Source organism: Galleria mellonella, unplaced genomic scaffold (assembly GCF_026898425.1).
Source record: "Galleria mellonella isolate WM207_F2 unplaced genomic scaffold, CSIRO_AGI_GalMel_v1 utg312, whole genome shotgun sequence".
In the NCBI taxonomy this organism is placed as follows: Eukaryota; Metazoa; Arthropoda; class Insecta; order Lepidoptera; family Pyralidae; genus Galleria; species Galleria mellonella.
In genome coordinates, this window is record NW_026442074.1 from 9,897,183 (window position 1) to 9,912,109 (window position 14,927).

The window sequence follows — 14,927 nt, forward strand, 5'->3', positions numbered from 1 at the left end:
TATTTATTATATTAATAGGATTAAACAAAGATATATAAAAAAATCATAAAATAATTCAGCAATATCATCATCATCATCAGCATTTAACTGTCCACTGCTGAACATAAGTCTGCCTCATAAGGGGAGGTTTGCCAGTAATTGCCACGTTGCTCAAAAAAAAAAAATATATGTATATATATATATATATATATATATATGTATATATATATATATGTATATATATATATATATATATATATATATATATATATATATATATATATATATATATATATATTTTTTTTTTTTTAATTTAAATTATAAGGTTTCGTCGTCATTTTGCCATGGATTCTAAAAACCGCAAAATTGCTCTCACTAAGTGCATGTTATGATCGACCATATGTGTTGGACGTGGTGTGTGGACGGCATGCAACTTTCTCTTTTTGAGCTGACCCACAGGTCATCTATACCTACATTATTAAATATATCTACAATAACACAAAATATAGAATGACCAAGGTATACAACTTTGGAAACAGAATAACACTGTTATCTTCAAAAGTTTTTTTTTTATATAACTTAGAACGGCAAACAAGCTGACAGCCCACCTGATGGAAAGTGGTAACCGTCGCCTATAGACATGAGCAGTACCATGGGCATAACAGAGTGTACTGTTTCGCCCATGATACCCACCTTGCATTGCCATTCCTGAGGACTCAGGTGTTATTCCTCTGTACCCTGTAAATACACGCCATATCCTACCCTTAAAACTGAAACACAGCCATGCAAACACAACTGCTTCAAGGTAGAAACACGAATGGGAAGTCAAAGACAAGTCCTACAAATATTATAAGGTATCTTTATATTATATGTCCTTAGTATTCATCATCTGTAAAACGTACCTTGTATACAATTTTTGAGAGATACAATTTTTTTAATCTGTGTTTAATTTGAGATTTTTGTTTTTGAACATGTCAATCCCATAAAATCTAAACAAGTTATCAACTATTATATTTATAACTAAACGATACTACTTATTAATTCACTTAAGCACAAAGCAAAGATAAAATTTTTCTAATTCTATATTTAAAATTAAAATTTCAGTTTGATATTATAGCGAAATTTTTATCTTAGAGACCAAAAACGACTACTTTTCTAATAGATTTAATTGAAATATTATATATAATTCTAGTTTATGATAGTCCATAAAACAGTATTTTTGCAAAATAATCAATTTGAAATATTAGGTTAATAGACAAGTTTAACTCAGAATTGGCCTCAATATCTGCTTGTACCCAAAGACTACAAAAATGAGTTTAAGAGAAATGTTTTTTTTTTTTTTTATATCAATTGATGTATTTTATTCCCAAATTTACAATTCGACTTACCAAACTATGACAGGTTTAAATGTCCATGAGCCATAATCTGCACCTGTTATTGCAAAACACCACATGTAAGAGTTGGCAATTTTGTTATTTGATTTGAACATAAATCTTGATTCTTTAGTGACTGTGTAAACAAAATTAATTGGCGACTAATAAAACATTCAGAAATATAATTTAGGATACCCTAAAGCGATCGAACAAATCCTCAAGTATATTTATGTGGTGTCAAATCGGTTTTTACGTTGATATATAGTTTCCCACCCTTGCTGTTTACAATCGTACTCCGAGAATGGATGTAAGGCGAGAGGCAACTCTAAATTTAGCCAGCATTATTCTCTCTGTAATTGGATGTGCTTGTTATTTATGCCTCCTGTGGATTCCAGAACGGAATGACTCAACATGGAGTCTGTCTATCAAATATTTACAATGCCGTCTGGTAGACGATGTAGAAAAAAATAATGAATGTTAGAAAAACATAGATTAAGAGATTAAGTTTATAACTTTAACTTACTGAAGTGTGGCAACGTAGCAATTATCTGTCAATTTAAAAAACACAAACATTTTTCAATATTTTTGACTGATTATTCGAAAAGTGCTCTGTTAACGTACATCATAGAATGCATTATATCTGTCACTATCATTTTGCACCTACTTTTTATTTTGCTACGGATTTTTAAATACATTTTTGCCATCAAAATCAAAATGTTTTCAGTGACAGCTTAATGTAAACATTATTGTATGATTAACACTGTAGTTTACTAGGAGAAAACATTATAAATAAATCAATACGAAATATTGATAATTAATAAATTGTTTTCGAAAATTGACAGGTAATTGCAATGTTGCCACATTTCAGTAAAATAAAGCTGTGATCTTATGAAGAATTTTTCTATGCAGAAACTTGCGTATTAGTTTTGAAGAGTTTTCAAATCAAATAACCATTAACAAACAAACCCACTTTCACATTTATAATATTAGTACCGATAAAAGGTGAAAATATAATGCAAATTCAACCGAAACATTTGCAAATTAAAATATTTGTGCCAAATATCGTTTCGTTAATGTTTGTATACAATTTTATCGCGTTTATCGCACGTCCGATTTATATACTTATTACAGAAAATATATACATTTGAGTAGGTATTTACTTATTGATGGCCTAGTCCTGTCTGGCTATTGCGTATTGTGGTAAAGTGATTAGTTTATTTTTTTTATCAATGGTTATGGCAGATGAATTTCTATTCGTCTTAATATTATAAGTATACAACACTTAATATTATAAAGTATACACTTTATTGTTCCTGAGGACTTGGGTGTTATTTCTTTGTACCCAGTAAATTCACGCCATATCCCACCCTTCAAACCGAAACACAGCCATGCAAACACAACTGCTTCACGGTTGAAACACGAATGGGACAGAGGTACCCAAGCAATCGACTTTTGTACAAAGTCTCCCTCTGGTATATATTGGAACGTGCTGTGCTCTTATTAAAATGTAGTGTCCGTCTGTATATCGATAGTAACTGTCCTATTTTCTGTTTAACGTTTTAGGTGATTATTAGTTTGTCCGCGTGTTTATGTAATGACCCACAATCCCAATAAGAATTTTATCAAATATATGTATATTATTGATGACTTCCGCGCCGCTAAGTCAATGTAGATAAATAGAAACCTATTAATGTTCTCAGATACAAGAATTGAGACGTGACAGATATGTATGTTTTACCAAAGGGAGTACTCTCTACCTTAATAATACTATTAAATTCCTTAGTCGCCTACGAAACGCACAGGAAAGGAAAGATAGCTCATTCTATGCCGGGACCGCACCACATACATTCATTAGAAATACGAAACTAAAATAAACAATTTTGTGTTGTGACAAAATTAATATGAGATTAATACGAGAATAGGTCCTATCAATAGGAACAAGAAATGAAATTAATATTTATTTGCTAGAAACATGGTAAGTACTGTCAAAATCTGTTTAGGGGAGGAGATTATGTGAAAATCTGACATTGTACACAAAAATAATAACCATATGAGAAATTTATTTTTAACCAACTTCAAGAAAAGAGAATGTTTTCAATTCGTTGTATTCTTTTTTATGTTTGTTACATCGGAACTCTGCTATTTAAAAACTAATTTGGAAAAATTATATTTTTTATCTGAAATAATATACTTACAGATCAGTCCCATAGAAGTTTTTTGAGTTTTTGATTTGATTGAGTGAAGTTTGGTTTTTAAATCAAAACTAACGGTTTTGCCACGTTTTTTTTTTTTGCCTCGGGATTTTATTTCTTGTGAAAAAAAATCTACTTGTTTTCTTCTTCATCTGGTGTGGAGCATTGAATTATTATAATTTCCTTTTTAAAAGGCCGGCAAAATTTAAAATATTCACGTGCTTTAACAGGGACGCCATTATCGAGCAAGAAGTTGAAAAAGTAATGAAAGTGTATGGAGCAAATAAGTTTCTTGTAATTGCACCTGCAATGCCGCTGGTGTTGTGGGTGACCATGGGCGGCGGTAGTCACCATCAGGTGAGCCGCATGATCGTTTGCCCCTTGTGTTGTAAAAAAAAATATACAAATTTTATCCCACACCTTTGATCGCGTAAATTTGGTCCTACGTCTTAAATAATTTAGGATGTGGCTTATCAATGTACCAAATGTTTATTCAACGTATAAAAGGCAGGAGATTGTATATTTTAGATTAGATAATCTAACTGCAATATGATTTATCATATAGATAAGGTAGATATATCTACATAGGTTATATTATTGTATTATTTATATGAATCGTGTTTAATGGAATTTGGACTTGAAATTGTCGTGCCCACTCCATTATTGTCCGGTGCACACCCTAGGATGCGAGATATGCCTTAATTATGCACAAAGATATGACTGAGAGTACATAATACCCCCCCCCCCCACCGCCAATAAGTTTTGTGGAGCAAAAACTTACGAAGCAAAATATACTTTTAAATACAAGATTCAACTTTTAAATCTAATATGTAATAATTGCCGTGTGGCCTCGGCATAGAATGGGCTACCTTTTTCTTTCTTCTGCGTGTCGTAAGATGTGACTAAACTACTAAAGGAACTTTATTGTAGATGGATAGGCAGCCGCAACCCTCTTAAAACGATGCACAGACAGTGGGATGGGTGACGTATAAACATCAACGCCAAAGGATTGTGGTCCAACGACTACCGGTAAACCTATGAACAAAGGAATTAGGAACTCCACTAAGAAATAAATAGAACTGACAGGAAATGAAGTATAAACGGAATGAAAGAATGGATGGAGAGGAAGAAGAAAAAAAAATATGGAAACTTGCTAGATAATTAAAAGTATTAGATGCATAACCTGGAACTTAATATCCGGGAAAAAACGTGCGCCTAAGGAGGAGCCCCAAAAAAAAAAAAAAAAAAAAAAAAACCCTCTTAAAACATCACTAAACACCTAACTGCGGTTGCCGAATTGCCTTCCAAGCATGGCAGCTACTGACAAAACTCCCCTTCTGGGGAAGGCTCATGTTCAGCAATGAACAGTTAACGGTTAACATTAGTTTTTTTTTTATTTAAAATAGCTATTTTTTTTATAAATGTTTGTATATAATGTTTTACGATATGAATGAAACACACATACAAATTGATAACGTCCTCATTTTTAAAGTCGGTTGAGAGCAGCGCCGCTCCGGAAGGTGCTCGTTCATACTAGGCAATAGTGCACTGTGTATGTCATACGAATACCAATATTTACATACGGCGTCGATGTGCGTGATTCAATTCAATTAAACGGTGCACGGCCTAGGGCGCGGCGCGTTGGTGCACCGGCATTATCGACCGCTGGTTTTGTATGTACTAGTAATGATTAAAGCCTATTTTATTAGCGTAGGCCTGATTAATATTAGTTTATAAACAACTGTAGGATCAATCTCTACCTATATATTTTACTAACTGTATCCCGCGGCTTTACTTGCGTGAATCAGTATATAGTAACCTATATACTAACTTAGAATATAGACAAATATTCTGTATTGTTTCCTCCAAAAGATTACAATGGTAATAATATCATAAATACAAACACTCAGGTTACGGAATGAGCTCCCTGCCTAATCCTTCAGGGTCGGCAACGCGCGCGTAATAACTCTGGTATTGCAGGCGTTCATAGGCTACGGTAACCGCTTACCATCAGGTGGGACGTATGCTTGTTTGCCACTTCAGTGGTATAAAAAAAAAAAACAATTATAAGAAAAGATTACGTTAAGAAAACAATACGTGGTCTTATCGTGGTCTCTTCCAGGCAACCTTTGGCTGGAGAAGATTTATTGTGTTAATTTAATTGAAATCCTAGTTTTTGCATTAAAGAGTAATAAATATCGAACCATCCATCAATACAAACTATCGCATTTATATTACTATTAGGATTTATTTAAATACCTTACGTATGTTATGAAGATATATACACATAATATATACATACATAATCTATCCTGAGAAAAGATCTTCTTTAATTACATAGGATTTGTTTTAATTTGGATATCCCCCTCCCCTTGGTGATATATGGTGGAATACGCCCCCTACGTGAAATTCATCCCTCAGATTATGTTTATATAATTTTTATTGAACATATTGATTGATATTTTGTTTCATTCCACTACATACCTTTTGTCTTCCATCCCATTTTCCAATAGAAGAAGGTGGTTTCGTCCACAGGAGAGTTTTTTTTTAATAGGTGAAAATGGAATGGTAACCCCGCCCGCGCTATTGGTATACGCCGACGAGGCACCAGTGGATGATTATAGGTGAGAATGAATGCAGGTCAGTTGGCCCATCATGATGAGTTCGACAAGAATTAAACATGATGGTTTCCAGGGAAAACCGCGTGGAGGTCAACCTGAGACCCTCTCTATATTTTATATTGCTAGCAATGGGGCTATTAGACCCTATTACTAACAATCCCTTTCCCCCCCTCCACAGGAGAGTAGGTACTATCTGCGGTATATTCTAAAATACAGAATTAAAAAAAAAAAGATTTAATTAATGCATAAAGTACAATGTTGGTTGCAATACATTTTGAAATCCACTAAATATGAAATTGATCTATATAATGTTAAGCATTCGCTTATTTTATGTATGAGATTCACATTTTAATTAAAGCTTGTGTTTCACAAAAAAAAAAAGGTCAACTAATTTAAAAATAGTTATTTTGCTCTAAAAATTAAATTACTGAACCGATTTTGATAGAATTTCTATGGGACCAACCTGTAAGTATATCCTTTCAGACAAATAAAGAATTATCCAAATCTCTTTAGAACAGGATGAGGGATGATGTGGACGGATGAGGTAACAAACAAAAAAAATACGATCGAAAGGAGAACATCCTTCTTTTTAAAGTCGGTTTCAAAATAGATTAAAGTACTTGGTTATTGTAAAAAAAAGTGATTCATTACTTCGAGTAAAAAAGGTGTGGAAGTTCGCAATCTGTAATAATAGATAATTCATTGTACGAACAAAGGGCTACGGCGCAACTAAGGTGAAATAGAATAGTCCCCTATCGAGGGGAGCGCCCGTATTTGCATGCCCCTCGTGGATCCAGGGTGTTTATATCTATTGTAGAAAAAACCAGGACCAACAGTAGGCACAATTTTGTCTCATAGTAAACTTATCCCCAAAACTAGTTCCCAAGATACAGGTCTGGCCTAGTTTGGGGACTAATGGTAATGGTAATGCATTATCGGGAGAAACTTCTTTAATTATTTGACTCTAAACATATTACGTCTTATTACAAAAAAAGTTACACTTGCGATAGAAAGATGAACAATATTTGTTGGGACTATTTATTTATTTATTTTTGAGGGAAGCTTACAGCTATAATAACTTAATCTGTATCTATACTAATATATATACTAATATAATATAATGAAACTGTAGAGGTCGAATGTGTGTACATAGAAAAAAAAATGCAAAAAACCGAGTCAGATGGATGTTAGAAGTGAAATAGAACGCATCCAGACTTTTAAAATTTTTTATTTTGCTGTCTGTTTGTACAGGCTATTCTCCGGAACTGTTAGACTGATTTAAATAAAATTTTAATTTTGATCCAGTATTCCCGGACATTGTTCACTACAATAAGGAGGTTAAAAATGTTAATCGAAGGAATAATAAATACCACGCGGACGAAGTCGCGAGCATCAGATAATATTTAAATATATACATAATAACAATTATTAAAAGCTACCACGTATGGTTAACGAAAACTGAATTAGTTACAGTCTAGATAATTCATAAGTGTGTAAACACAAGGTTAACTATTTACTACAAAAACATACCTACCATCTTTTTTTTTATACACAACTTATAATGGCAAACAACCTGACGGTCCACCTGATGGAAAGTAGTAATCGTCGTCTATAGACATGAGCAGTACCATGGACATAACAAAGTATACTGTTTCGCCCATGATACCCACCATGCGTTGCCATTCCTGAGGACTCAGGTGTTATTCCTCTGTACCTAGTAAATTCACGCCATATCCCACCCTTTAAACCGAAACACAGCCATGCAAACACAACTGCTTCACGGTTGAAATACGAATCGGACAGAGGTACCCAAGCAATCGACTTTTGTACAAAGTCTCTCTCTGGTATAACATCACATCTGTTTCTGTCTAAATAAAAGAGAGTCTATGTTGTTAAAATTACTTATTGTTCATATTAGTACATAAAATAAAGGATATTTAATCGCTTAGAGTTTTAATAAACAATGTTTGACAAAATACTAATGGTTATTTCCGTTGTTAAATACTTTACAACTTATAGTTCAAAATGAATGAAAAATTTGTATGTGACGGACTCGAGATATACTTTATTATTCATGTCACACTCGAGTGATGCGTCTGCAAAGCTTTATTAGTTGTGGTTACCACCGGGTGAATGGTAGGTATCATTGCTACACAAACTGCTTTGTAAAAAAAATTTACTAAATAAACTTTTTTCTTGTTTAGATATTGTTTTCACCATTCATAAACTATATACCAGATCGTGCAATCTGACACATTTTTTTTTTGTTTAACGAGGTAACCGTTATTCCCACATTTATAAACCGCATTGGTTTTTTTTTTTTTTTTTATCTGAAAGGATATACTTTCAGATTGGACCCATAGAAATTTTGTTAAAATCGATTCAGTGGTTTAGATTTTAAATCAAAACATCTGATTTTCCTACTATTGAAATCGCTGTATTATTGTTGTAGAACAAAATCTTAATTTTCACTTACAAAGCAAAATGTATCTAGTTAAAAATAAATATATTTAAATCTAATGTGTTTACAAAACAATTCAACGTTTATAGATTTTTATTTCTTTATTATTTTTTTTTTCATTTTTAAATAAGAATATTGAGATTTCTAGTTCATATTTACTTGGTTTTATATACACGGTTTTATTTTGTAGAGCAAAACCTACTTGACTTATGTGGTTATGTCCTGGATAGTTATAAAAGTCTAGCCATTGTTAGGCAGGGTGGTCGGGTGTGCCCCCTGCAAAGCTGCCCGGATTACCGACCCACCAAATTGACCGGCTATGCAAGCGTAATTCTATTTAGTGCATATCGTATTACTTTAGAAGGAATATCCTGTCTAATAATGATGTAATATGAGTTTTGCATTTGTTGTTTAGTATTTTGATGTTACACCGATATATTGATAAAGTTTCCTAAGTTATGGATACTATTTTTTGTCTCTGGTTTCACAAGTTTCTCTCTCTCTTTCATAAAAAGTATCTTCCATTTAGAAGAAAATAATAATGTAATAAATTATTTTAAAATTTTTCAAATGTTGTTGACCGTTTTATGTCCCAATTATCTATAGAAAAAAATTACGTGGCTAATTCTGTCTCTGTATATAATTTGACTATTACCTTTTTTTTTTCTTTTTCTAGTCTGCTAATTGGCAATCTGTTCCTTATAGAACAATAATCCAATCTGCTGTTTGGATGTCAGGTTTAAATCTTGTTAATATATGATGAGGCCAATCCATTAACCAGCTCTCAGTCTCTATTTGTAAATCTTTCTACCAGTCCTTGGATACTGTGTCTTTTTAATCGAGAGAAATTGAGCGGTCAATTCATTTCTATGGCTGTTCAATCTGAACTGATAGTTTTTGCTGAATGTCTCGATTTCCTGTTTTATCGTTTTCAGTTTAATGTCCATACACATAAATTTATTACTTATATATTGTGGTATATTAAGCATGTTCCTTATTGTCTTACTGTGGAACCTTTCCAGTATTTCTATACTGCTGTTACTAGCTGAGCCCCAAACTATTACCTTAAACTACATTTTAAACAAATTCTACCTGAACTAGTATTATCACTACTACATAAATAAATTTATGTTTATACACGTGTTATGTATATGTACATCGAGCGCGATGCGTTCTTTTGTGAAAGGTTACATTTGAATCACAGAGGGGGTGAGGTTAGCTCAAGAGAAGGATAGGGAATAGCCAATTTATGTATTATTACTACAGAACATACATACATATATAAAACATCGCCACATCAGCAAAACACCATTGTGGGTGTGGTCTATGTTTAACAGTACTTAGCTAATGATGATGATAATTAAACTCTTATCTCTTAATTTATGATTAAACGAACTTAGCTCTAGAAATTGCTCTATTATAATTCCTGGCTTGTTTGGAGAGATCCGTCCCACTTCGTCCTGTCCTAACTGTAGAAAAATTATACTGTACTATTACTTATAATATGATTATACTTCTATAGACAGTGCATAACAAACAATACAATGTTTCTACCTAATTCCGATCACGAACAACTTACCGACTAACGTTATCAGTGCCAACAATCGAACTATGAAATAACGAACTCAATCGATCAGTGCCAACGAACATGATACGAGTGTAAACTTCAAGATGATGAAGTTCAAGTCCTTGTTCCGTAGAGGTCCGAGCCAGGGGAAGCAGGAGACGACCCTCAAAGGAGCTCCATCTATCTCCAGTCTCGATTCTAAACATCACAAAGTAGCTCCGGCCCGTGACAAGTCATTAAAAATATTCGGATCAAAAGAGAAGCTTCATAAGGCTCATAAGAGGAAAGATCTCGGGAATAACAATGCTGTTTTAGAAGACCCCGAGTTGAGAGAAGGACTGGAGACGTACGAAGATGGCCAGGTCAGGATACATGACTACGGGAGCGCTGAGGAACTGGGGTCCGTAGACGAGAGGGGCTCGCAGGAGTGCGTCAGTCTGCCTGTGATGCTTAATGCCGAACACATGCCAGGCTTCCAGGAAGTGGAGCTCAGGCCTAGAGAACCGTCAGAGGTTGGTAGTTTTTATTTATATTATTAGTTTTGTAATCTAAAGTACATTTACGTGTATTTTATTAATTTTGAGATTTCTTATCCTGTGTTTAAATACAGCTATTTTTTGATAAAGACCTAAAAATCCTTTGAAAATAATCTTTTGGAGTTTCTAGATTTTTTTCTTTGTTTTAATGAAATAATAAATATATTTTATTATCTAATCAAAAGGCTCTTTTCAAACAAATAGAACTTAACAGTCTTTCAAATGACTAATTTCTTTTGTTAGAGGCCCTTATAGACAGACCTCGTTGTGACAATCATATAATCCAATCAAGTTTTGTAAATAAGGTCTTGAATTCGATTATCATTCGTACCAATTTTGGTAATGAATTTCCCCAAAATCTCTTGAGTGTTCTGGATTTGCCATCAGATTTTCTTCCAATAATATATTGCAACTCCAGGAGCATGCTCCTGTTGGTTGGCAGCGCTTATTTATCTATTTTAAACTGTCTACATTTAAATACTAAAGAATTCTAATTACGCTTTACAGGCATCTCTGGCATCAGGCATTCGTGAGATTGAATCATTGCGACGGGAACTAGAAATAAGCACCATGGAGAGAGCGCAACTTCAGACTAGAGTGGACGAGCTCTTGGAGAAGGCTGCAGACGCTGAAAGGTTGCGGACAGAACTCGAAAGACTGAAGGTAGGTGATGCATTTTCATTCTTTTGCTCTAGTGTTAGTGTGATATATATCATAGTAACATTAGAGCTAATAAATACTGCTCTATATCCTATTCGGTACTTTCGAAGTGTTAAAATTGAAAGGAAGACATTATTGCGAAACAAACGTTAATTTTTATAAGCGGCGGTTATTACTTGTCCTCAAGTGGATCATTCCAAGTTCTATAAAAAGAATTTTATATACATTTATGCTATATTTGTTTAAGAAAAAGTCCACGGGGTTGTGCTTTTTTGTTTATATTTCTCAACTTATTTGTAGAAGAAACTTGTTAATTCGATATACATATACATTATTTACACCAAATCTAAACCAATTTTATAGATTTTTTTATTATAACCGTTTACTCTTAAGTCTCGTGGTGGTGCAGTTTTATGTTATTTTTTTTGATGGGTGAAAATGGTATGATAACCCCGCCTGCGCTAACGGGATACGCTGGCGGAGCACCAGTGAAGGGTAATAGATGAGAATGAAAACAGGCCAGTTAGCCATTATGATGAATTCATCAGGAATTAACCATGATAGTTTCCAGGGAGAACCGCGAGGAGGTCGACCTGTTTGGGTATATTGCTAGCAATGAGATTCTCAGTCTCCATTACTAACAATCCCTTTCCCCCCTGCGGTTTTATGTTGTCAACTGTAAAGTAAATTCATTGTAATAACAAATTGTATTGTTTCCACAGACAGCGGAAATAGAACGCGAGGCAGCCCTGGAACGATTGGCGGACGAGAACGGTGCGCTGCGGGCGCGGCTGCGCGGCGTCGCGCACTCGCCGCTCTCCGACAGCGAGAAGCGGCAGCTGCTGCTCGCGCCCGCGCCGCGACGCATGCACTCGTCCGCGCCCGCCTCCATCGCGCTCGCGCACAATGTGAGTACTAAAGCCCTTACACGCAGCGTTGACCCACATGGGATATTTTATTTTACCCAAATACAAAAAATATTTCCATATCTTGTCTATCTATCTATCTATCTATCGATTGATATAATATGGTCGCAAGTCTATAATACACCTATCCCCCGATTTACACGGTAGATACGTTTCTGAGAAAAACGTGTAAATCGAAAATTAAAAATTTTCAAGTCAAAACCGTGTAAATCGAAAAGCTTGCAGAAAATGCATAATTTTGCTATTTAACAGTTGTGATTTTTTTCAATATTTTTAGGTGTACACAGAAATAAAAATAAATGCATTGACAGGTTAAAATATGTAATATATTACGGAAACACTGTTTTTTTATTTAATTACAATACATTAAACGATCCAAAGCGATCCAAAATTTCGATTTTAGTTTCTAAAGAAATAACTTTTCTTTTAACTTTTTTCGACATTATAAGCCTATAATTTTTTTTTTAATTTATGTTAATTTATAAAAATCTTAATTATGCACTCACTTGTAATTTACGAATATGAAAAATTTAATCTTTCTGACACTGTGAAACTTTCACTCAAATACAATTTTCCGTAGATAAAACTTTAATTTTATGCGAAGAAATACAGACACAGTGTGCATGTGCAGCAAGTCAGCACATAAGCTCGGGATTCCCCGTGAGATGTGTACACAGCGCACGTGTTCAAACACAGTAGCATTTAGTAGAGTGCAATAAAAACAAAAAAAAAAAACTTATTTGGAAAACCGTGTAAAAGCGAAAACGTGTAAAACAAGTACCGTGTAAATCGGGGGATAGGTGTACTATCAAATGAAGCAGCGACCTCTGGCGTCTCTTTGTATGTACACTAACGAAACCGTATCTACCGATGTGTAACACTTATGAAGGGGTACTTATTTTTTTTTTTTAGAATTTACATTACTAAACTATTTATTTCTTATTCAACTAATGTAACAAATTCAAATTATTTAGACAAAAAGCGACTTAATAACCTACATTTTAATCTTGAATATTCTACAGGTATACCGAACTTTTTTCAAATCTGTTAAACAATATCAACATCATCATCATCATCTCAGCCATTATCCGTCCACTGCTGAACATAATTTTGGCGTGATGTGTGTACAGACACATTTACCAAAATTATATGAATAGATGAATAGGTTATACAATAAATATTCTTTCTATTATTATTTTATTGTATTATTTAAAAATAAAATTAAGATATTTGTGTTTGTTTACGCGCAAAGCCTGTCCTTGAGACGTTTATTCAGTCTATGTACTGTTATTTATTTACGCAGCTGACTAATGTATGCAAGAAAGTTTTCAATATAGACTTTCATGACCTCTAACTGCGTAGTTCACACTTATATGTACACACTTATATTTTATGAAGGAGATATTTTTTGATAATTACAACCATATGGCAAAAAGGCTCTTGAGTGGCGACCCCGTACGGGCGGTGTACGATGACCCCCCACCTCCCCTATTATTTTTTTTAATGGATGATAATGAAATGGCAGTCCCGCCTGCGCTAATGGTATACGTTGGCAGGGCACCAGTGAGGGATGATAGATGACTATGAAAAGGCAGGTCAGTTAGCCCATTGTGATGAATACACTTGGAATTTAGCACGATGGTTTCTAGGGGGGACCACGGGGAGGTCGACCTGATAGGGTATATTGAGAGCAAAGGGATTGATATATTAGTAGCTATAGGAATTAACCTCCCCATTACTAACAATCCCTTCTCCCCCATTATTGTATGTTTTGGTATATATAAAATAAAGAATATATAAATATTAGTAATATTTATGATATCGGGGGAAATATTTAATAATTGTTAGCAATGGAGTTTGACAGCCCCATTGCTAGCAATATGCCTTATTAGGTCGACCTCCACGTGGTTCCCCCTGGAAACCATCCTGAACAATTCTTGTTGAATTCGTCACGATGGGCTAACTGACTTACTTCATCCTCACCTATCATCCTTCACTGGTGTCCCGCCGGTGTATACCGATAGCGCGGGTGGGGTTACCATTCCATTATCATCCATTTAAAAAAAAATATGTGTGACAGGGTGAGGGTGACAGCGGCGAGGCGAGCACCCCCGAGTGGGACAAACACTCGTCATCGTCGCTCAGCGAGGTGTCGGTCGCGTGTCTGCAGGACCGCATACAGCAGATGGAGGAGCACCATTACAGGTGAATAAATATATTATTTCAGTAATCCACAATACATTAATAAGTACACAGCATATAGCATTTTGCCACATGCTATGTGGTCTCTGCATAGAATATGCCAGCCCTTTCTTTCCTCTGGGTGTCGTAAGAGGCGACTAAGGGAGTGTGAGGGATGGGCAGCAGCGTCCCTCTTAAACATCTCCAAAGCCTAACTGCCGTTGCCAATGTACCTGCAGAGCGTGGCAACTACTGTTAAAATTGTCCAAGGTGGAGGCTTGTATTCAGCAGTGCAGTTAAAGACTGTTAAATATATCATTTTAATGTAATATCTACCGGTTTAACTTACGGAGCTCGACTAGTTTCGGGACCATTCGGGACCCTTAATCTTGAGCGGCTGTAGCGCAAGTGCGAGCCTCAGTGCGCACCTT

At 34.7% G+C, this 14,927-nt stretch overlaps 1 protein-coding gene across 17 annotated transcripts in view; it reads left to right on the forward strand.

The window, feature by feature from the left end:
• LOC113515173 (golgin subfamily B member 1) overlaps positions 1 to 14,927 on the forward strand; it is a 96,402-nt gene that overhangs the window by 53,235 nt on the left and 28,240 nt on the right. For 8 of the 17 annotated variants that reach the window (XM_052896087.1, XM_052896086.1, XM_052896088.1 and 5 more), the window contains 4 exons: positions 10,327 to 10,705; positions 11,237 to 11,392; positions 12,112 to 12,297; positions 14,396 to 14,520. In XM_052896087.1, the coding sequence (XP_052752047.1) occupies positions 10,327 to 10,705; positions 11,237 to 11,392; positions 12,112 to 12,297; positions 14,396 to 14,520 (846 nt within the window). Of the gene's footprint in view, positions 1 to 8,184; positions 8,302 to 10,148; positions 10,706 to 11,236; positions 11,393 to 12,111; positions 12,298 to 14,395; positions 14,521 to 14,927 lie in introns of those variants that run through there. The other 9 variants (XM_052896094.1, XM_052896096.1, XM_052896095.1 and 6 more) reach the window with 3 other exon arrangements.